At 40.1% G+C, this 24,863-nt stretch overlaps 1 protein-coding gene and 1 long non-coding RNA gene across 2 annotated transcripts; one reads left to right on the top strand and one right to left on the bottom strand.

Moving 5' to 3' along the window:
- Positions 1–195: 195 nt before the first annotated feature.
- LOC122969509 (NACHT, LRR and PYD domains-containing protein 1a-like) lies at positions 196–18,574 on the bottom strand. Its single transcript, XM_044335227.1, has 11 exons — positions 17,701–18,574; positions 17,372–17,397; positions 16,582–16,764; positions 14,256–14,426; positions 12,445–12,523; positions 12,043–12,286; positions 10,108–11,890; positions 9,821–9,994; positions 1,885–2,058; positions 1,520–1,566; positions 196–1,365 (listed from the first exon to the last, which is right to left on the bottom strand). The coding sequence occupies exons 2-11, from the start codon at positions 17,377–17,379 to the stop codon at positions 821–823; spliced, it is 3,408 nt and encodes a 1,135-aa protein (XP_044191162.1). The 5' UTR covers positions 17,380–17,397; positions 17,701–18,574; the 3' UTR covers positions 196–820.
- A 272-nt stretch (positions 18,575–18,846) lies between these two features.
- On the top strand, positions 18,847–22,346 carry LOC122969547. The gene is made up of 3 exons (XR_006399041.1): positions 18,847–19,467; positions 19,855–19,889; positions 22,022–22,346. It is a non-coding gene; the product is annotated as an uncharacterized LOC122969547 (long non-coding RNA).
- The last annotated feature ends 2,517 nt before the right edge of the window (positions 22,347–24,863 follow it).

The raw sequence follows: 24,863 nt of genomic DNA, 5'->3' as shown, positions 1-24,863 counted from the left end.
AACAATTAGTCCATTCATTGATTATCTATCAACACTAAATTAACACTTAATCATCAACATTTTCTGCTTTTAGCTTCTCAGGTGTGAAGATTTAATGCTTTTTTTTGTCTTACATGATAATAAACAATATTTTACTGTTCTGGACTTTAGTTCAGACAAAATGAGACATTTAAAGACATTGCCTTTGACTCTGTGAAATTACAACCAGCATTTTACACAATTTACACAATTTCCTGACATTTTATAGACAAAACCATGAATTGATGAATCTATGAATCATAATGTTTATTTACAGCTCTACATGCACATCCAGTAGAGACACATAAAAACATGTCGCTTTCTGAATTTACTATATGATTAAAAAAACAACTATATGAACAACAACCAAGAAAACAAATAAGAGTAAAAACAACAAAGTGCCTCTATAGGCCAGCGGATACTTACTGTCATTATGTGTGTTATAGTTAGTCGGCAAAACTCTTCCAACATTTTTAAAAACCTTGGTCACAACTTGAGGTTTCAGTAAACTTTCAGCCGCTGGTGGTTTTCTCTCTGAGAGCTTCTGAGTTTCACTGAGACTCATAAGGATCAAAGCCACGACCTCCGAACCTCCAAACAGTCCTCTAACAGACTGAGCTATCTGCTCTGAGAACATCAGCTTCTCTTTTTACAGCTTTTTAAATGTCTTTATATGTGACTGATAAACTGTCAGTCATGTGGAAACCATGTTGGTTTAGAAACTGCATTTACAAGCAGTGAGAGATCAGGTTGGTACTAAATAACATGAGAAAGTTTCTCTAACAGGAGGAGACTCTTCCTCCTACAGAGAACACAGAGACACTGAACCAGACCTTTCAGACCAGAACCCAAACCCAGCACACAGAGGCTGAGTGAATGTGGTGTTGAAGGTGTGGATGTGGATCAGTGTGTCAGAGGAGACTCTGTAGAAGGACAGAGTGCCAGCAGGACAGTCCACATACACTGCTACTCTGTGAGAGACAGAGGAAGAGGAGGAGGAGGAGGAGGAGGAGATTGTTGTTCCTGTCTTATTGTGCCAGACAGAGTAACCACTAACAGAGCAGTACAGACTCCAGGACTGATCATTCCCTCCAAACCTGTAGTCTTCTCCTCTCCTGCTGATTCTGCTGTAACTCACTGCTATATGAACTCCTCCTGTCCACTCGACCTCCCAGTAACAGCGATCGGTCAGATCATCTCTACACAGCAGCTGAGGCCAGCCATCAAATCTGTCTGGATGATCAGGATATGACTGATCCTCCTCCACACATGTCACCTTCCTGTTGTTTTCAGACAGTTTGAGTTTTCTGTTTGCTGTGTTTGGATCCAGTGTGAGTTGACAGAAATCTGATGGAGAGAACAAGACACAATACAGCTGCAGTTATTGATCTATCATCTGTGTGATGATGACATCATCTTCATCCTCAGTAGGATGTGAATGAGTGATGTTACAGTTTGAAGTTTGTTTTGTTTTCATGAATGAAATGAAAAACACACTTACACTTCCTCAGACCTGGTGTCAACCATCGGTCTCCAGCAGGCTGCAGGCTGAAAAGAGGAGGGGGGTCAGAGCAGCACGTTCTCTTTCAGCATGCAAACATGAACGTTACATTGCTCTAGTCAACTGTTTTATTATTCTATTCAAATGTGGGGTTGGGCTTTCATAGACTTTGATCTAATGTGAATCCAGTATCCCAATCCATCTGAAACCCTGATTGAATCTAATCAGGTTAAACTTTCAACATTTACGGGAAACTTCAGTTAGAAATAACAAAAACTCAAAGATTCAGTTGAGATCTGTGATCAGCTCTGACAGAGAAAATGTTCCCAGCTCTTCTTCCTCTATCAGACATTGTCTCTCCATACCTGAGAGTGTCCAGTCTCCAGTGTGGATCCTCCAGTCTAGTAGACAGCAGCTTCTCTCCTGAGGCTCCTGGATGATTGTAGCTCAAGTTCAGCTCTCTCAGATGGGAGGGGTTGGAGCTCAGAGCTGAGGCCAGAGAAGCACAGCCTTCCTCTGTGATCAGACATCCTGACAGACTGCAAACACACAAAACAACACACATGTCAGACAGTCTGAGAGTCCTGCTGTGTGCAGTCAGATACAACAACAAACTGTCTCCAAACTAATTAACTAAAAGATAAACTGAATCAGGGAGCTCCAGAAAGGTGAGCATCCAGCCAGATGGGAAAGCATGTTTTTACCTTGTCATTGTGATCTAAATGTTAGAAACATTCAAATGTCTTTATGAAGAGTGAAGCTTTTGCCAAAATGAAGAATAAAGATGTAATTTTATCAGAGTGCTGTGTGAACTTTTCATGTTTGGTATGTTGAAGATTTTTAAAACTACACAAAATCAAGGAGCCTCCTGACATAAAATTTGACTTCACAGTGGTTCATCAAAGAATCTCCAGACAGACTAGTCTGCTTTTTAGCCTGAAACTGGTGCTCTAGGAACCTATGAATACTTGGCTGTCCAGGTACAACGGTTTTTAGACACATTTAGAAGAAATCTGTAAAATCATCTGTGGTATTAAATGATTCAACGACAAAAGCAAAACAAAAGAAAACGATAAAAACCTGAATGGAGGGACCACCTGAGAGTCTGGATGCTTCATAATGTAACAGCAGATCAGAAATGTATTTTTGCCCTAAACCATTCAATGTTTTATAAACTAACAGCAGTATTTTAAAATCAATTCTTTGACAGACAGGAAGCCAGTGTAAAGATCTGAGAACTGGAATTATATGATCCTTTGTCTTAGTGAGGACTCGAGCAGCAGCGTCTGAATCAGCTGCAGCTGTCAGATCGATTTTTTAGGGAGACCTGTGTAGACAGCGTTACAGTAGTCAAGTCTACTGAAGATAAATGCAGGACAAATTTTTCCAAATCCTGCTGAGACATAAGTCCTTTAATTCTTGATATATTCTACAGGTGATAGTAGGCTGACTTTGTAATTGTCCTAATGTGGCTGTTGAAATTCAGATCTGAGTCCATGACTACACCAAGATTTCTGGCTTGGTTTGTAGTTTTTAACATTATCGACTGAAGCAGAGTGCTGACTTTTAAACGTTCTTCCTTGGCTCCAGAAACAATTACTCCAGTTTTGTGTTTGTTTAATTGAAGAAAATTCTGGCACATCCAATCATTGATTTGTTCAATGCACTTACTCAGTGCTTGTATTGGACCATAGTCCCCCGGTGATATGGTTATGTAAATTTGTGTGTCATCTGCATAACTGTAGTAACATATTTTGTTGTTTTCCATAATCTGAGCTAGTGGGAGCATGTAGATGTTGAACAGAAGAGGTCCCAGAATGGAGCCTTGGGGAACTCCGCATGTCATTTTTGTCTGCTGAGATGTGTAATTACCTATAAACACAAAGAAGTCCCTGTCCTTTAAGTAGGATTCAAACCAGTTCAGTACTGTGCCAGAAATTCCCAACCAGTTTTCCTGTCGGTCCAGTAGTATGTTGTGGTCGACTGTGTCAAATGTAGAACCAAGATTGAGTAATACTAATATTGTAATTTTGCCACTGTCAGTGTTTAAGTGTATGTCATTGAAGACCTTAACGAGAGCAGTCTCAGTGCTGTGGTTGGTTGAAAAACAGATTTTTCAATAATCTTACTTAAAAACAGGAGGTTTGATATGGGCCTATAGTTGCTCATTAGTGATGTGACTGAATTGTTCTTTTTTAAGAATGGCTTGATGACAGCAGTTTTCAGGACCTGTGGGAAGAGACCTGAGAGAAGAGATGTGTTGACAGCCTGTAGAGGATCTGAGGCCATGCAGTTTGAAACAATTTTGGAAAAGCCTATAAGCAGAATATCAAGGCAGCAAGAGGAGGATTTCAGATATTGCATAATGTTCTCCAAGATTTTGTGGTTGATCAGATGGAATTGTGTCATACTACTGAAACTGATTTTAAGTGGACACAGGGACAACACATGTCCTGTAACTGATATGGAGGTACTGACTGCTTGTCTAATTTTCTGAATTTTGTCAGTGAAGGAGGCAAATTCATGGCAAGCCTTGGTGGATGTAAGTTCAAAGCTACTGACACAGGAGGGTTTGTTAGCCTGTCGACAGTAGCAAACAAGGAATGTGCATTATTATTGTTTTTGGCAATGATGTCAGAGAGGACACAAAGAGAAGAGACAACCTCTGAAATCCGAGCACTCCAAATGGCAGTTAGAGGACATGAAAGCACTGTAGGAGCTGGAGGCCGCCACCTCTGGCGGCTCCAACGCTATCATTTCACTGGAACAAAATGTTAGCCTACTGACCAAGGAGCTGTAGTCTGCACGCCAGAAGTGTGAGGATTTAGAGGCCCGCACACAGACAAATAACCTGAGGATCGTAGGCACTAAAGAAGGGGTGGAGGACCCTCACCCCACAGTTTCTGGCCATGCTCACATCGCTCGATGCATCTGAGGCCAGCGGAAGGCAACAGGCCCTGGGATTTCATTGTTCAAGTTCACTTTTTCCACATATAAGAGGAGATTCTATGCCAACTCTGCAAGGCTATACCAGCTCTTCGCTTCGAGGGCCAACCCTTTTCTATCTTCCCAGACTTCACCCCAGCCATCTCCAAACTAAGGGCATCCTACAGTGAAATAAAGCGACTGCTCCCAGCGAACCACACGATGTAAAGTATGGTGTTTGATACCCTGCTCAACTATGACTGATCCACGACGGTAAAACACACATCTTCAAGTCTGACGAGGAGGCACCTTCATGTGAAGAACTAACACATCAGACTTAACCTCATGTAAACTGGACTAGCCAGTAAACTGTGTATAGTACTGAGTTACTTTGGTTGCACTTGCTTTATCCTTGGGAAGGGGTTTTCTGGTTTAGTTAATATTTTCTCCCATTTAAGCAACATTTTAATATTTCTCCTCGGATACTACTGTATGATGGCAAAGCCATTAGGGCTTAGGGCTGTGGTTCACGGTTGTTTATCCTATCCTTCCTCTGCAGTGAGCACACTTCAGTGCGAAGAGAACATGTTTATTTGACCTGTACTTTGTTTGGGAAGGTACTGTCTGGGCTGGGGTGGGTGGCTGTATTGTATTTTAAACTTCAGGTCTGTAGTTTTTACTTTCTGCTTTTCTTTCCCTCTTCCTAACTTCTCCTACATGTGGTAGGAGAAGAGAGCTTTACAATCTTGTTATAGCTTCTCATTGTTAACCCTCATTGCACAATGCCCACCTTGACTACTGTTATCAACTTTGTGTCATGGAGCGTTAAGGGAGCTAATAACCCAGTTAAACGTAAAAGAATACTGACTCAACTAAAGAACCTAAAAGCTGATCTTGCTTTCCTGCAAGAAACCCACCTAAGGCCTACAGACCATTCTGTGCTGCAGAGGGGTTGGGTGGGTCAGGTATACCATTCTAACTTAATAACAAAGCAAGAGGTGCTGCCATATTAATCAGCAAACCCACCCTTTTTATTGCCTCTAAGGTCACTTCAGATCATAAAAGGAGATTTATCATAGTGTCTGCATGATGCACAATCTTTGGCACCCCACTTATTTTAGTTAACATATGTGCACCCAATTGGGATGACTTAAAATTCATATCTATACTCTTTTCCTCTATTCCAAATTTATATTCCCATATTTTGGTTCTGGGGGAGACTTTAATTTTACTATGTCACCAATCTAGGACAGACCTCTAAAACCAAGACAAGTCCCACCGCATCTATTTTACTTCAATCCTTTCTCAATAAATATATATATACAGCCTTATTATATCTTTCTGAGCACATTGTAAAAGATCACAGGGTCAAATACGTCAATCCATGTCTTCCCTTGATAAATGTTATGCAAACAGTCCATCACAAGATCTTTACAAGCAGCGTCTGCTTTTGCAAGCTGAGTTTGATGAACTTTCTACTGATCAAGCAGAGAAATTACTCATGTGGGCTAAATTCAATATATATGAACAGGATGACAAAAGTAGTAAGCTCCTTACCCACCAGATTCTACTCCTCCTTAAATACCTCAGCATCAGCCCAGGACCCAAATTTATTTGACACTTTTTCTCAAATTTTGCAGATCCCCAATACTGACCAGGATGATTGGGAGGAGGTGGAGAGGAACATAACTTCTCAAGAGATATCTGCTGCAATCTCTTCCCTTAGTAGTGGTAAGACTCCAGGACCTGACAGTCTACCAAACAAATTTTATAAGACATTCTCTAACGTCCTCACCCCGTTCACTGGTATTTACAGAATCACTCAAAAGTGAAAGATTTCCAACCAGCCTTTATCAAGCTTCAATATCACTGCTGTCGAAAAAGGACAAAGATTCCCTTAATTGCAGCTCTTACTGCCCAATTTCCCTTCGAAAGTCAGATTATAAAATAATAGCTAAGATTTTAGCCAAACATCTTAAAACCTCCCTCCAACTGATAATTTCCCCTGATCAAACTGGATTAGAAACACGTATTCTTTTTTTAACACTATATGCGAAAGTCCCATGGATAGATTGAATTAAGTCACTGAGTTTATAATGTTCAAACCATATAAGAATGTTTAATTCAGTATTATTTGATATTATTTATGTGACTATGTTATCTATCTACCCTATGTAGATTATGGTAATGACACTATTGTACTAAATCCTGTATTTGTATTCTGTCTGTAATTTCTGTTCATTGCAGACCACTGGTAGCACTGCCCATTCCACCATAAGTAAAGGATATTAACTGCATCAGACGCCTCGACCTGAGTTATTCACACTCATCATAGGTGGCTTAAGTCTCCACTATACGCTCTAACCGGAGTAATATTTGAGGTGTTACTCAGCCAGCCAAATTAATATCCAAAAGGTAACCGTCCCTCTGTAATACACTAGATGACTCTACTCATCTAGTTTATTACAGTGCACCCCCATCTACACAAGCAGATGATCCAAAGGTGTCCACCTGATGTGGACTTTCCTGTTACATAGAGGTATCAGGCAGGGCTGCCCCTTTTCCCCCCTCCTATTCATGATATTGAGTGAGCAGGCTTGCGGAGAAACAGAATACATGGAACAGTGTTACGTAGTTAGGATACAAAAAAAGGTAACTGTATTCTATCACAGACTACTGATACATTTAGTAAAAATGGGGATTATTAGCAGGATTACAATTTTAAAATACATTTTAGAATAAAGAATGACATACTACCATGCACTGCAAAAGTCCCAAACATAAGCAGAGCAGGAACAAGAGGCAAAACAACTCACTGATCCACAATGGTGCGAGTAGAGGATGATCCCGCATGGTGCATGCACATGTGCACAGTGAGCACACAAACACACACTTCACACACAGTGAACTTATGTTGGAAGAGCATGCAGGAACGGTCGTTACACACCATGGCTGTCCCAAACACTCGTACAAATAAGTTCAGAGAGAGCTTGAATATATGACAGCTTGTAGGGTCATACCATCTCCACCAAGATGACTGTGTGTGCGTGATGTGCCCAGAGCTGACAGTCTGTCACTGGCCACCGAGCACATTCAACACTAAATGAGTCAGAGAAACTCAGACGTATCACGCAGATAGAACCAAGTAAAAGGACACAGTGAAGCCCATGTTGCCATTCCTCTGAGAAGAGCTGTGGAGGACAAAACTCTGGTAGAGGTTAAGCATCTGTGTGATGCCTGTGTGATGCTTCACACAGCTGGTGGACCAAGCACTGTTTGGTCAGTCTTTCCCTGAGAATGTTCTCTGTCATGCACATCATGTGTTTTCTTTCACTGTAGGTCTACAGGCTGCTGCCTGAATGTGCTTTTCTTTAAACATAAACTGAGCAGACGACACATTTTTGATGTTGAAATCTTGGTTTCCCCATTTTCTTTTCTAAGGTTCCATTGTTCTGTTGTCTTACAGAACACACTTAAGTAAAGATTATCTAATTGATATTTCTTTTCTCTTGACTTAATTTGCATATTTTGTATTGACGTAATCCAAAAGTAACGGAAAGTCATCAAGTTATGTTAATATTGTGATACTTGGATTAGGTCACTGACTTCATTTAACATTAAGGTAATTAGTAATTGTATTGGAATACATTTTTAAAGTAACCCTTCCAAACCTGTCAATAAGCCTCCTCTTGTTATCTCTCTTCATTCAGAGCACAATATTAAAGACCAATTTTATCCAGAGCCAATTCCTTCTTCCCACAAATGCTCTCAATCTTTAAGAAGTTTAATGTGATAGGCTGCAAGTTGAATATGTGCAAAAGCAAATTATTCTCTGTTAACAGGGCCACTCTTCAGATACCCTGGAAATCCTTCCAGTTGAGGGTGGTCAATGACCAGTTTACTTATCTTGGTATCAAGATCACCAGGAAATATTCCAATCTTTTTCATAAAAACATAGAGAACCTAATGCAAAAATAAAATCCTTCCTTATCCACTTGAACCTCCTGCCCCTTTCAATAATTGCTAGAGTTAATGTTGTGAAGATAGAAGAAAATATGTTACCTAAATGTATGTATCTGTTTCAATGTTTGCCCCTTGTTATTCCCCTTTTTCTCAAAATTAAGAGTCTGATTTTAGACTTTGTTTGGAATGGCAAGGTACCCCACATAGGTAAAAAAAACAACCAAAAGCCCACTGCCAAATTTCCAAACATACTACTGGGCTGCGGCTTTCAGGGCTCTTCTGTAGTGGATGCATCCTGCTAATCTTGACCCATCTTCAGAATGAGCCTAGATTGAAGAAGCCTGTTACTTGTCCTTGTCGTCTCTTTTGAGCTCCTCTCTCCCCTTATTGTGGAATATGGTGTGCAATAACCAACTTCTAAAACACTGCCTCAAGATGTGTGATTTTGAAGATCTATAGCAACCTTACTGGACTCCGGACCCCATTGCAGTTGCAAGTGAGAGGTGCTTGGAGTGTGGATATATAAAAATTGATGATGGTGCACAGGATCAGATATTTTCATCATCCTTCAATGCCAAACATCATTTAATACAGTTCAAAATACTCGGGTTCATTGGTCCAGGGCCAAGACAAATCATACTGCACCCAGTTCTGATCCTACCTGTATTAGAAGCAAGATTTAACCTGTTTCTCTATACCACCCATTTTGGGCCTGCTGGTTAGTAGCAAAACTCTGGGACAGGATATTTAAATGCCTCTCCAAAATACACCATACTCATATTCAATCACCCCAGTGCATCAGTCTACTTCAGCGTAGGGCAGTGGTGGGTAATTTTTTAAAATTGGAAATCATTTGACTCTCCACTGTTCAGACACTAGGTTAGAGATCTGCTGATGTCTTTGGGTTTAGAAGAGATCAGATGCTCACTTAAGGGTAAATCCAACATTTTCTCTAAGATCTGGGACCCCTATAAAGCTTATCTTGCGAAGACTGTTTTTTAATCAATTCTTTCTCATCATCATCATCATTATTATTTCATAATGTAATCGGGATAGCCATGCATTGTCTATTAGTTTCCCCTTTGTGTATACGTGTGCTTTACCATATTTTTAGCTTGTCTCTCTGCATCTCTCTGACTGTATGTGCTTGTGTGTCTGTATAACTGACAGCTATGTAATGATCTGTGGACCTGAATTGTTCTTTTTCTGTCTGTGTTCTTAACTACAAAAACATAAAAGAGTTTTTAAGAAACTTGCATGAAAAGTAATTCTCTACTGCTGAAGTGTAGTAAAGCCTGGTTTGAAAAATCATATTAGCAGAGAGAATCCTACATAAGTTTCATGTTTATCCTCTAATATCATTCATATTTTAAACGGTCATCATGGATTTTGAACAGGTTGATGAATCCTGACCTGAGAGTTTCCAGTGTACAGTTTGAACTCTCTAGTCCAGCAGACAGCAACTTCACTCCTGAATTCTGCAGGTTGTTGTCACTCAAGTCAAGCTCTCTCAAACTGGAGGACTGGGAGCTGAGAACTGAGGACAGAGCTGCACAGCTTCTCTCAGAAAGGTTACAGCCAGTCAGCCTGAGGAGGAAATAAAAAGGAAAAAAACAAGAAGTTATTTGTTTTCTGTCATGTTCAAAAGATAGCAGCATATTTAAATAATAATGAATAAATCCAACCATCTGTGTACTTACAGAGCTTTGTTGGAGGCTTTGACCACTGGCAGCAGCCTCAGAAGAGCCTCCTCTGAAGCAGAGTATTTCCTCAGGTCAAACAAGTCCAGATCTTTTTCTGATGACAGTAAGATGAAGACCAGAGCTGACCACTGAGCAGGAGACAGTTTATCTGTGGAGAGACTTCCTGAACTCAGGGACTGTTGGATCTCCTCCACTAGAGTATGATCTTTCAGTTCATTCAGACAGTGGAACAGATTGATGGTTCTCTCAGCTGACAGATCCTCACTGATCTTCTTCTTGATGTACTCAACTGTTTCCTGATTGGTCAGTGAACTACATCCTGTCTGTGTCAGCAGACCTCGCAGGAGGGTCTGATTGGTCTGCAGTGAAAGACCCAGAAGGAAGCGGAGGAACAAGTCCAGGTGTCCATTTGGACTCTTTAAGGACTTGTCCACAGCACTCTGGTACAGATGTGTTTCTGCAGATTCTTGTTTAGTTTCAGACTTCTGGGACATTGTTTGTTGTTCTTCCAGCAGATTGACTCCAGAGTTGATGAATGTCAGATGGACATGAAGAGCAGCCAGAAACTCCTGAATGCTCAGATGGACGAAGCAGAACACCTTGTCCTGGTACAGCCCTCTCTCCTCTTTAAAGACCTGTGTGAACACTCCTGAGTACACTGAGGCTGCTTTGATATCGATGCCACACTCTGTCAGGTCTGATTCATAGAAGATCAGGTTGCCTTTCTGCAGCTGCTCAAAAGCCAGTTTTCCCAGAGACTCAATCATCTCCCTGCTCTCTGGACTCCAGTTTGGATCTGTCTCAGCTCTTCCATCATACTTGATGTTCTTCAGTTTGATCTGAACCACCAGGAAGTGGATGTACATCTCAGTCAGGGTCTTGGGCAGCTCTCCTCCCTCTTTGCTTTTCAACACATCCTCCAGAACTGTAGCAGTGATCCAGCAGAAGACTGGCATGTGGCACATGATGTGGAGGCTTCGTGATGTCTTGATGTGGGAGATGATTGTGCTGGCCTGCTTCTTATCTCTGAATCTCTTCCTGAAGTACTCCTTCTTCTGTGGGTCAGTGAAGCCTCTGACCTCTGTCACCATGCCAACACACTCAGGAGGGATCTGATTGGCTGCTGCAGGTCGTGTTGTTATCCAGAGACGAGCAGAGGGAAGCAGTTTCCCCCTGATGAGGTTTGTCAGGAGCACATCCACTGAGGTGGACTCTGTAGCATCAGTCAGGATCTCATTGTTGTGGAAGTCCAGAGGAAGTCGACACTCATCCAGACCATCAAAGATGAACACAACCTGGAACTCTTCAAAGCTGCAGATTCCTGCTTCTTTGGTTTCAGTAAAGAAGTGATGAACAAGTTCCACCAAGCTGTACTTTTTCTCTTTCAGCACATTCAGCTCTCTGAAAGTGAATGGAAATGTGAACTGTATGTCTTGGTTGGCTTTGTCTTCAGCCCAGTCCAGAGTGAACTTCTGTGTTAAGACTGTTTTCCCAATGCCAGCCACTCCCTTTGTCATCACTGTTCTGATTGGTTCATCTCTTCCAGGTGAGGCTTTAAAGATGTCTTCATGTCTGATTGTTGTTTCTGGTCTGACTGGTTTCCTGGATGCTGTTTCAATCTGTCTGACCTCATGTTCATCATTGACCTCTGCAGTCCCTCCCTCTGTGATGTAGAGCTCTGTGTAGATCTGATTCAGAAGGGTTGGGTTTCCTGCTTTAGCAATCCCCTCAAACACACACTGGAACTTCTTCTTCAGGTTAGACTTGAGTTTACGTTGGCCAACTGGAGCAGGAGTTTCTGAATGACCACACAAGAAATAGAATCAATAATTATGAATAATTAATGGTGAAAATATCACAATTTAAAGAATGCACATATGAAAGTATTTTTCTCCATATCTTGAGACACCATAAATGTCTAATTTATCCAGCATGTTAAATCTTTACTGTTCTGCAGACGGTCAGCCAGCTCCTCCTGCTTCATTATCCTCAGGAAGTGCAGTGTGATCTTCAGAAATGCCTCTCTGCTGCTCCTCCTCTGCTCTTCCTCATCACTGTCCAACACCTTCTCATCCTCCCTCTGACTCTCTAAGCATTCTGGGTAATCTGAATTCAGAACCTTCTGCATCTTCTTCAGCTCGTTCTTCACAAAAGTGATGATGTTCTCCTCCAGCAGCTGGAACAGAATACTATATGTATGACAAAATCAAACTAAAATCACGAAGCAAACATCAGATCCATGTTAGACAGACTGACAATCCACTGGTCTACAAAGTGCAGTATGGAGATGATTGTGAACAGAATTGTAAAAGTAGTTGTTGTACATGTACAGACCATAAATATGGAGTCCGGGTATGTTAGATGCTGCTGGGCAGACTGACCACTGGGAACCTCTGAGCTCTCCTGGTCCACTCTGTGGAGGAATCATGAATTATTTTTTTGCACTATAGACTGTACACAGTTTTTGGTTTGTTAAAGTGTATGTGTTCTGTCATTATTTATTCGAATGAAAACCAGATATAAACACTAATATAAGCTGTGATAAGACATTCTGGGAGAGGAGAATGTTGACTAATGTTGTTTCTCATGAAGAAGTGTCAGAACAACAAATCCATCTGTTTAATCATCAGGTCTCAGTACCCATTGATGAGTCATTCTTCAAGGACACACAGCTGAGTTCAGGGGAGTCTGGACTGATGGATACTGATAGAAACACTGGTTATCTTAAAACATGCCCACTGCAGATGATGAGGAATTCTTGCTGCCATTCAAGATTCCTGCTGTAAAAGTCTGGTTTATCTTCTCATAAACATCATGAGGTGACTGACAGTTGGAGCACTTCAAGGCTTGGGTCACTACCAAACTCTCCTGATTGAATCATTAGCACAAAAGATTCAAAACTGGACATAAAAACTGAAGGAGAGAAGTTAACTTCATCTACCAAGGTAAAATTCACAAACGAACATCCAATCATAAAGCTTCACATTCTGTTGGGTGCTAAGTTAAAACTGGGGAAAAGCTAAAGATGAGACTTTGTGGAAACCTGATTAAACATTGAGCAGATTAAATCAGTTCACTTTCACATTCTGGACCACTTTGGAAGGATTTTGGGTTCCTGTGTAAAGCGAGCCAGCAGCTAAAGGGAAGTTGAGAAATTAGATCATCCTCAGGTCAAGAAGGGATCAGGAGACCATTTACCTCCTGGATGCTCAAACAGTAAGGGTCAATGTGGCCAGGATGCAATGGTCCCCTCCACCTTCACTTTGAGCAAAAGAACAGGCCCACTGAATGCTTATGTGTTTTATATTTAAATGCAGCCTTCATTATACTTGAAATGAGAAAAGATTCACTATTACATTACTGAACATCTGTGTTTAACGGAATGTTTCTTTCCTGTTGTTGTTGCTTATACTCATTCACACCTCACATCAACAGTATTAATTATTGAAGCAGCGATCAAGTAATCAGGCACTGCACTAGCTAATGTAAAACACTCTGCCAGTACTGTGTAACCATGGTAACACTTTATAGCAGGCTCTCATATCAGGATTCTACTTTTATAGTTTTATTATGAATCAATGTTTAACTAAAAAATACACTCACTGGACACTTTATCAGGAACACTTGTGGAGTCTAATACAATCCAACACAGCAGCTCTGACATAAATTCTATTTTTATGAAGTTTATACATTGTTGTTGATGTTGTCAGAAAGGTGATAATTCTACTTTATGTTTATTATTGAGGTGGTAGTGGGTGGTGGTTTACTGGAGTCTAATATGTAGAAAAGTGTTACTAATATTTACCTCCCTCATATATGTTAATGGGATGGACAAAATATTAGAAACACTTGTACATATAAAGTACTCCAGTAAACCACCACCCACTATGATGTCTGTTAGTACCATCACGGTCTGGTATGAATCAGGATCCAGACTCTCCTGGTTTCTGGTCCCGTGGTGACAGAATGAGTTACTCAGATCCACACGGTGTGTATTTTGTGCACTTAACAGGTGACACAATCATTTCATGTTTCAGACAGAAAATGGTGGATTAGTTTGAGCAGTTTTCTTCACAGAGTTGTTAAATATCAGCAGTAGAGCAGTTATACTGGGCAGCTGTCTTTTACATTCAGTTACAACTTACTTCTTTGCAGCAGAGGGTTGTTGGTCTTTAAAATCAATGAGGCCATGCTTTGACTCGTCACTCTTCATAGACACACAGCTGGGTTCAGGTTCAGGTTCAGGTTCAGGTCCAGGTTCAGGTTCAGGTCCAGGTTCAGGTTCAGAGGAGTCTGGTCTCTGATGGATCCTCCTTCTAGACAGAGAGGAAGACCAGCATTGAGGAAATTCACTGTTTAGTCTTCAGCCTCAGTAACTGTTGGAGAAACTAGCAGCTATCAACAAGAAAAGCATCAACACAGTAACGTTGAATAAAGTTTGAACCTCAGGTGAAAAGAAGTTTTCTGCAAATCTTTCAGCAATGACAGCAAACTTCAGAGGAAAAAAGGAACTGGAACACATTAGATTAGCAAACAGATTAATGTTTCAACACTACTGTGTCTTCATAAGTCAACATGGAAACAAGACAGAGGACAATAACACATATAGTCAACCTAGAATAGGTGTACAGTTGTTGTTGGATAGTTGGTTGAACAGCATTTAAATCTATTGGATAATGGATCAGAGGACGAGAGTTGACATAGTCAATGTCCAAGCGTCACATACACTATAATCACATCAGAAACAGATATATCAGAAATAAAGTACAAAAAGTACAATTACTGTGTACATAAATGAGCCTTTTGGACTAAATGAAGAAATGAATTTGTCATGTTTATCTAAGTGATTATTGATGGATGAGGTCCATGAAATCAGAGCTCTCATCATTTTTTCCTCTGAAGTTTGAAACTCTTCACTGTGAATGATTTCTGCTCTCCTCACTCTGTCTGACTGATGAAGAAACTCAGACTCTGTCACATTAACATGAACTGTGCTCAATCCTTCAGAATCACTGTAGACTGACAGGAACACTGAGACCAGATGTACACCTCACTGACCACCGGGGGAGCTCACTGGTTACAAACCATCTAACTATAAAGGAAGGACTCTCTGTCTGTCTGTTTGTCCTTCACATATCTCTTAAACCGATAATCCGATTGATTCCACACTTGGCAGGTGTTTTACTTAGGACCCAAAGAAGTGCAGTGTCAAATTTGGTGTAATTTGGACATGCAACACATTTAATATTAATAAACTTTCAATAAACAAGCAATCAGTGAGCCGCTCAGCTCTGCAGCAGCAGGGTGGAGCTTCAGGGCTCTGCAACTGCATGTCATGATCACAGTCGGTGATCAGAGCTGTACAGCGAGTTCGAGAAAAGTTTTTTCATATGATGCGCTCTAAACAGAGAAAAGTAGACAGCGAAAACAGCTTTTAATCAAGAATGGACAGACTCTCAGGCTACTTCCCACTAGCAGTTCAACACCAGTATGTCTCATGTAATTACAAATCTCAGGAGCAGATTTACCCACTCAAATGATCTGAGCTGAAGCCACAGATAATAAACCATCTCAGAGCCCAATATGATCCATCCACTGTATTTTAGGATGCACATTTTTTCAAAAGCTCTCTGTTATGTGTTTATCAACAGAATTAATATTTCTATGCATTGAAGCAGCAACACTGAAGAACAAGCAATCAGGCAATGAACTAGTTAATGTAAAACACTCTGTCAATACTGTGTAACCATGGTAACACTTTGATCAAAGCGCCTAAATAAACATTAATTAAAATCCTTCATAAAACAACTTGAGTATCAAAATCCAGTATTAGAGTCTGATCCAACATTTATACCAGGCTCTCATATCAGGATTCTACTTTTATAGTTTTATTATGAATCAAATTTTAACTAAAAAATAGACTCACTGACCACTCTATTAGGAAAACCTGTGGAGTCTAATATAATCCAATATAGCAGCTCTGACATAAACTCTACTTAAATGAAGTTTATACATTGTTGTTGACGTTGTCAGAAAGGTGATAATTCTACTTTATGTTTATTATTGAGCTGGTAGTGGGTGGTGGTTTACTGGAGTCTATTATATAGAAAAGTGTTACTAATATTTACCTCTCTCATGTATGTTAATGGGATGGACAAAATATTAGAAACACTTGTACATATAAAGTACTCCAGTAAACCACCACCACCCACTATGACGTCTGTTAGTAGCATCACGGTCTGGTATGAATCAGGATCCAGACTATCCTGGTTTCTGGTCCCGTGGTGACAGAATGAGTTACTCAGATCCACACGGTGTGTATTTTGTGCACTTAACAGGTGACACAATCATTTCATGTTTCAGACAGAAAATGGTGGATTAGTTTGAGCAGTTTTCTTCACAGAGTTGTTAAATATCAACAGTAGAGCAGTTATACTGGGCAGCTGTCTTTTACATTCAGTTACAACTTACTTCTTTGCAGCAGAGGGTTGTTGTCCTTTAAAATCAATGAGGCCCTGCTTTGACCAGTCACTCTTCATAGACACACAGCTGGGTTCAGGTCCAGGTTCAGGTTCAGGTTCAGGTTCAGGTTCAGGTTCAGGTTCAGGTTCAGGTTCAGGTTCAGAGGAGTCTGGTCTCTGATGGATCCTCCTTCTAGACAGAGAGGAAGACCAGCAGGGAGGAAATTCACTGTTTAGTCTTCAGTCTCAGTAACTGTTGGAGAAACTAGCAGCTATCAACAAGAAAAGCATCAACACAGTAACGTTGAATAAAGTTTGAACCTCAGGTGAAAAGAAGTTTACTGCAAATCTTTCAGCAATGACAGCAAACTGGAAGGAAAAAAGGAACTGGAGCACATTAGATTAGCAAACAGATTAATGTTCCAACACTACTGTGTCTTCATAAGAGTCAACATGGAAACAAGACAGAGGACAATAACACATATAGTCAACCTGGAATAGGTGTACAGTTGTTGTTGGATAGTTGGTTGAACAGCATTTAAATCTATTGGATAATGGATCAGAGGACGGGAGTTGACATAGTCAATGTCCAAGCACCACATACACTACAATCATGTAAAACTCTGCCAGTACTGTGTGTAACTATGGTGACACTTCGACCAACAGACACCTCAGGATGTATCAGGATTCTATTTTTATGGTTTTGTTGTTATTCAATGTTTAAGTGAAACACAGTCAGACTGAACAGCGAGGATGAAACAGTATCAACTGTAATATGAAGTGTTGAGTGTAATTAATACCTTTCCATGTTGGTAACCTGCAGCACCTGATGAAGACACACAGACAGGTTCATTATTATTCTTCAGTCATCAGCAAATCAAATGTGTGTTTCTACATGTAGACTCTGATTTAAAGGCAGCCAGCTGTCATTCTGACTATTTGCTGTTGGATGAACTTTGTGGCATCGAGTCATTAACAAAGACATGAGAAATCAGTGATGAAATGATGAGAGTCTTCTTCTGTTCTGGAAGTCAACACACCAACAAACAAACAGCAGCTTGATTGTGATGAAGAGGAAACATTAGAGATGGTGATGAAGAGAATTCAAACCAAACAAAGTTCCACTTACTCAACTTCTTCCCATGAACGTGGTCTCTCTGCAGCTCTCTGTTGTCTGGACCAGGTCTGTTTAGAAAAAGAGCTTTATTCATCTGAGAACTTCATCAGTCCTCTGTGTCTGCAGGCTGCTGTCACACTGAAACACTAAACCTGGACACCAGTAATACCATAAACCAGTGTGAACCTGCAGCTCAAAGCTCAAAGATCAGCTGCTTTAATAGAACACATCTGTAACCTACAGCCGCCTTCCTGCTCTGACTCTAACATGCTGTAAAAACCTCAGAACAAATAAACCTCCTGATCACAACAACACCAACCTTTGTTTATTTTGAAGATGTGAATTCAGACTGCAAAGAATCAAATGTAGATTTGATGGAGGCCCTCAGGAATCACTTCCTCTATTTACACTCTTCTATATCAAGTCAGAGCAGGAAGTGGCAGATCGTCCAATAATCCAAAATCAATCATGTTACAGATTCACATCCATATCAGCTCACAGAGACTTTCTACCTTCATCTGTAGAGGAAACACTGTGAGCAGAGCTGAAAGCATCAGTTCCATCATATCACCTGCTTCTCCACAATCTGCTTAATAGAAATGACAGCTGCTGTATATTCACACAGTGGTGCTGCCGGGAGGGAGGCAGGGGGGCTACAGCCACCCTGATACAATCACTTGCCCCACACACAGTTAACCAAACTCCAAGCATGCCTTATGGACATAAAGACTTGGATAACCTGCAATTTTCTGCTACTAAACTCAGACCAAACTGAAGTTATTGTGCTTGGCCCTAAGAATAGAATTTAGAATTTAGAATCCTTCTCCTAACTTACAAAGCCCTTAATGGTCAGACATCTTAAAGAGCTCATAGTACCGTATTATCCCACTAGAACACTGTGCTCCTAGTATGCAGCTTACTGGTGGTTCCTACAGTCTTTAAAAGTAGAATGGGAGGCAGAGCCTTCAGCTATCAGGCTCCTCTCCTGTGGAACCATCTTCCAGATTCGGTCCGGGGTGCAGACACCCTCTCTATGTTTAAGAGTAGGCTCGCCTTGGATCAGCCCTTAGTTATGCTGCTATAGGCCTAGACTGCTGGGGGACTTCCCATGATGCACTGAGCTCCTCTCTCCTCCTCCTCCTCTCTATCTGTATGCATTCATGTGACATCAATGCATGTCAATAACTTTGCTTCTTCCACAGAGTTTTTTGTGCTTTCTCATCTCGCAGGAAACCTTGGGTTGCAGGCCGAGCCTTTGCAGTCCTGTTAGTGCAGTCCTGAAGGCTGCGGTGGCCAATCACAGCCGGAGATCAATCTGATCAGAGCTGTAAACTCTGCTGTGAAGGAGTTCAAATATGTTACTAGGGGGAGGGGAGGACATTTCTCTTCATTTGATAACGTTAAAAGTAAAGTTAGACTTTGCTGTCCGCCTCTCGACTCACTTTTAAAAAGGCGGCTGTCTGGCCAAGCGGAGCAGCATTTACCCAGATAGCAACTGACTCTGGACCGGATCCGCCTCCAAACCGGCAGATCCGTGTTACAGTCTCACTGGTTTTACATCCCCGTGCCAGATACGGACCGCATACAGGCTGACGAGTGGGTGTGTCAGTTAGACTCGCAATCAGTCAGCAGAGTCAAAGTAGTTACGGGCCAGAACCGTGGAAACGAGCGCGCGATTTTTTTTCTTTTTCCTTTTGTTCAGTTGTATCAGAACAGACCAAGGAAAAGCAGGAGACCGTTGGCGGCTTTTCTTCCAGCGCTGGAAAAATTTTTATAACGGTAAGGCGAACAATGTTGTGACAAAACAGTATTTAAAGTGGTTTTATGCCTCTTAACATAATTTCAGAAGGATCTGACTTCCCATTTAAGCTTGCTAATAATATTATATCGGCAACGGCTAGCTTTTTAGCCGGGCTAGCTTACTTAACTAGTTAAGTTAGTTAGAATTAATAATGAATAAACAGCTCTGTGTTTGTTATTAGTGATGTTACAACCAATGTCGCCCACAACTTGCTTTTCATCCGTATCTTACTATCTGTTGACGTTACGTTAGCTGCTCATAGGAATGTAGCCAGTAGCATATAGGCTAACGGCTAACCTTAAGGCTAACTGCTAACATTAGTTTGAAACAGCACCATTTGACAGCACAACCGGTCTCTATTTCAGGTTCAGGTTCCCCCAGAGTGCCGCGGATCAGTAGGGTAATTTTTTTTTGTTTGTTTGTTTGTTTTCCTGCTTTGAATTCCCCATCATTACAGTAATTTTCAAATCCAGGCTATAAGTTAGTTAAAGTTTTGCAGTCTTATTGGATAAGTAACGTAAAGAAGTTAAAAATTTCATCTAAAGTTAACTGTAATTCATTGTCTGATCGTTGTGTAATAAGTTGTGTAATGCGCTGCAATATGTATTACCATTGAAAAGCATATTGTATTTGGTTGTTCATTTAGTTGTTGTGACTAGCTAAGAGAGAGGTTCACTCACCTCTGTACTTGTAACGTTAGTCGGTTTGTTCATGGTGTTGTGTTGAATTGCTCTGGCACAGACTGAACAAAAATTGAACTTCATAGCCACTGGTTTCACAGCAGTAACCTGCATGTGGCAATTCTGATGTGAACACGGTGTAAATGCATTATGTTACTCATAAACTTACTGTGCATGACATTTTACGCTTAAGTACAGTTGATCAGTGTGCAATACTGAGCATTTTGAAATTTGAATGGAGTTTGTACTGTATACAGGTGCTGAGTTATAAATGCAATGGGACTGAATGGGCTTATAGCAACTGGTCACTTAACAGTACAGTATTTATGGCCAAAACCGGTGAGTGTGACGGGGTGGTAAGTCACACTGAGGAACACACACAAATCATAAAATTTTTACAAAATATGAATAAATATATTTTATGTAGTGACACACATATACTCCTGAAAACAATAAAGGTTTGATAAAAATATAACATTTATTTGGTGATATTTTAGATGTAAATGTCATGTTGGTCAATCCAGACATGTGAAAATGGCCCTGTACTAATAAAAACTTATCAAGAAATAGTATGTTACTCTTTAAGAATAGCATTTTCTCATATATCTTGTTAACAAGAACAATTGAATTACTGGCTTTAAGCTTTGGAAACACATTTTGGCACATGTTTTGTGCCTTATGCACCTCATCAAACATTGCAGACGCAAATGGCACCCGTTTAGTAGAATGACTCATATAATGTGCATGCCAACTAAGCATAATGTACATACATTTCTATCGCTTTAATTTAATAATTAATTTAATAAATTTAACAATATAACCATGCTATTTTTATTTCCACAACACATTCCTGCAAATGTTTCAAAATAAAAGCCTTAAACATTAAGAAATGAAGAGATGCTGTCCACAGAAATGCTAGAGGGCTTTTAATTTGAGATGGATACAGGAAGTCTTGAGTTTATATGTAACAGCATAATGCAGTAACAAAACATTAAAACAGGCAAACAGGAGCGGATCAGAAGAAAAGGAGGATTCGTACTAAAATACAAAGAGAGGGAATTAGAAATAAAGGCCTATCACTAATATAAGGCTGGGTAGCCTCTGCAGTTGAGGTGCTATTTGAGGAAATTCTGTAATTAATTGTTGACATCCCTAGCTGTTGCATAATCTGTTTATCACTTAATTGACCCATTGGACACTTTTTTCACCCCTTTAAAACAGCTATAAAAACAGTGGGTCATTAGAATGGCTAAGTGGAAAATGGAGAATTTCGGTCGCTGACAGTTTATCTGTCTTACAATGTGATGGACATTCTCTCTCAACAGGGGCTGTAAGGAAGAACCAAGCTACTAGCAGCGCTCCAGATAGTGAGATAGACAGATGGTTTAACTTGGCATCTGACCGGGGAGGTGGCCGCAAAGACCGTGCCAAGACTAAAGAAGCATTAACCACGGTTAATTTCAGATAAAGCATTGTGTTAGTCTTTTGCAGCAGCACTTATGTTTTGTGTTTTTAACTTCACAATTGGTTGTTTATAGGCATCACAACATTCCACTGAGCAGCAGTGGCTGACTTCATAAAGGTACTGTATATTTTACATATATTTTGCATTCATGATTACTGTGGCAGCCGTACTAAACACCGATACTGAGTGTCAGTGGTTTTCTTTTTAGCACCGTTAACATACTAACATTTTAAGTAATGACAGTACACATAGCCTTTTGTTTTTCCTACAGCACACACTTTATTTTTTGACAGTTTGCTAATTTGTATGCACACATTTTAATTAACATTCTGTCATTTCTTGCTTGCTTTAAATTATGTTGTAACATTTTGTTTTTCATGGATCCAGCAAAAGAAGTGGCACGAGGAAGTGGAAGTGACAGCAGGCAGTGGGAGAGGTCATATGGGTGGGGATATGTTTGGGATTTAGTTAAATTTTAAGTTTTGTTGTTTTTGTTTTGTTTGTTTGTTTTTGGGGGGGTAGGGGTCACAGTTAGTTTGGTTGTGAATAATGTTGGTATTGTTGTTGCTATTAAGGTTAAGGTTGTTAGTTAATTGTTTATTCCTGTTAATTGTTCATTATGCTGTTTTACTTTTCTCTAGTGATCTTTGTATTTTGAATTTGAATTTTAAGATTAAATTAATTTGTAAATAAATAACAATGTTTTATGCTACACACCTGGTGTTCTTGAGCCTTACTGCTTGGTCCCTGACAATTACATTAGTTATGCTTCTGTTACACTCTAAATTACGGGTTTAAAAGGACTTCGTCTCTTCTTCATATGCCATATGCTATTGTCATATGACATAATTACACTATTTTATATTTACTCAGTTTACACTCAACATGCTCAGGTAAACCCAAGTGATGTCATGTCGCGCTTCATTCACTTTTTTCTGGAGTTAATCCACCATGAGTAGAGTACACTTCATTACAGATTTTGACTGATGAGTGTACAGTGAACGATCAACAAAGCAGCATCTCCTGTCATAACAACCAGTTATGATGATGCAACCATAGTTCTAGAAATTTATATCCAGAGATACTTTTTTTAGTTTAAATTTAGTTATGGAAAAGATAAAGGTTAGCCCAGAACTAATTCAGATACAGCAAATATTTGAACAAAATGGCTAGAAAGTGATCCGATTTGGAGCTGGCCGAGTGCCGGCCCAGATAAGAAAGGACGTCGGCCCGGGTCCATTATACAGATCTGGCCCAGAATTTATGGAGGCTCTGGGCCGGATCCAGTACAGAACTGAACCGGATCTGGCCCACCTTCGGACAAATGGCTACAAAATAATCTCATCCGTTCTGGAGCTGGCCCGGTGCCGGCCCAGAAGTGAAAAAACGGATCCGCACCGTTATTGGCCTGTTGTGCCAAAGGACACCGGCCCGGGTCCGTTTTACAGATCTGGCCCACAACTTATGAAGGCTCTGGGGCGGATCTGGGCCATATCATTTTTGCTATCTGGGCTAGAAGTAACGGGTTAGACATTTAAAAGTGGTGACGTTACCTTCAGCTGGATGTCTGGATGAAATCTATCTGCGTCACGACTGTCAGGGAAAGTGAAACTTAAGTTGAACAGAAAGACCCACGGAGAGGCGTGTCTGGGGTTAAATGGATTCCTGTTGAAATCCATCTAAACTAAACTTGAACAGTGTTGTCAGATTGGTTTGATGTTTTCCAGCCCGACATTATTGAAAATAAGCAATGCAAATTAATTAATAAACAACAGCAACAGTATTGTGGCTCACCATAATACTTCAATATGGCATGATAATAACAATTGAAGTGTTCAGAATTGCACTAGAACACAAATACGAGGCAAAAGAATACATCCTACAATAATAAAACTACAGTATATACCCATTTCTGCCATCTGCCCTAAAAACAAAGAAAAAATAAAAATCCACTCAGTCATCAGGACTACACTAGATGGGACCAGCATCCCATAGATACCCCGCACGCAGAATTCTGTAGATCTATATTAAACATCCAAATAAAAACACCAACCAATGCCTGCAGGGCAGAATAAGGCTGTTACTCTATGATTATTACCATTAAAAAGAGAATATTTACTTTTCGGTTACATCTCAAATTGAGCCCCCAAGACACATTGAGATTCCAGGCACTACAAACCCAGGAACTGAACCCCCAAAAGAGTCCCTTCCGTCAGCTGGTCCTGAGACATACTGATCAATAACACCCAATACTTCTCAACCTCAGACCAGCACTGTTAATGTCACCTGATCATGTTTCAATATGAAGGTCACCTTCAAGTCATATTACAACTTAAATGGACACTTTCTGAAAGTTCCCAGCTCACATCTTCTGAACTGTGCTGATGGTTTTGGTTTGGTCTGAACACACCGTTACACTATATTCAGTCCTGGAGCGTCACATCAGTAAAACAACATCAGTTGAGTCAGCAGAGGAAAGAAGGACTTCTCAGTGACCTATCAGGGGAAACAAATCAATGTCAAAAACAACACTTACTCCCATCAAGTCCAGCTGTTTCCCATTAAAGTTACAACTAAAATACAATAATCAACTCTAAACTTTATTCCAAACTTCAGGCTGCCATCACACAACAATTATTATCTCCAATATATACCCGTTACAAATTCTAACAGCTGAATGAAATGAAAAACATCAATAAATAGTCCTTTACATAAAGTCTTGCAGAATGTCATCAGACTGAAATTGTAGACTCATGCTCAGTTCATGTTTTAATGCTTATTTATAAAATCTGCATGTATGTAAATAATCATGTTAACAAAATGAGATTGTTTACAAGATATTCAACCTTTTTACATCAATATTCCAGAAACAATGTGACTATATTGGAAAACTGAAACGTAGTTTTTAGAGCACAGCCATGAATACAGATCGTTCCAACAGGATCAATAAAATATACAACTATTAAAAAAAGATGCTTTAATGATTCTGCATCAGAAATATTGAGTTGAATATTAAACTTGAGCTTAAAGAATTGATTAGATGGATTGAATGTGTTAATAGTTTGAATTGGAAATTGCAGCTAAAGTGGAGACAGAGCTGTCGACAGGATCATTGAGGAGCCTCAACACATCTTTATCTTTATTATTGTTATAACATGTGACTCACTTATCATAACTGGACAAACACTTTTCTAAAAGAATAATTATTGATTATTGATCAGTACACTTA

This window comes from Thunnus albacares, chromosome 2 (genome assembly GCF_914725855.1).
Source record: "Thunnus albacares chromosome 2, fThuAlb1.1, whole genome shotgun sequence".
Taxonomy (NCBI): domain Eukaryota; kingdom Metazoa; phylum Chordata; class Actinopteri; order Scombriformes; family Scombridae; genus Thunnus; species Thunnus albacares.
Note: the sequence above shows the minus strand (reverse complement) of the source record. Positions and strands in the feature narration are given on the sequence as shown.

Bases quoted from the DNA above. Each gene is read 5' to 3' on its own strand.
- LOC122969509 (XM_044335227.1), bottom strand. The intron at 11,891-12,042 runs GCTGGATAAATT...CTGCTCCAGTTG, and splicing joins GAACAGTAAAGATTTAACAT to GCCAACGTAAACTCAAGTCT. The intron at 2,059-9,820 runs GTCAGGATTCAT...GTGTGTTTGCAG, and splicing joins TGTACACTGGAAACTCTCAG to TCTGTCAGGATGTCTGATCA.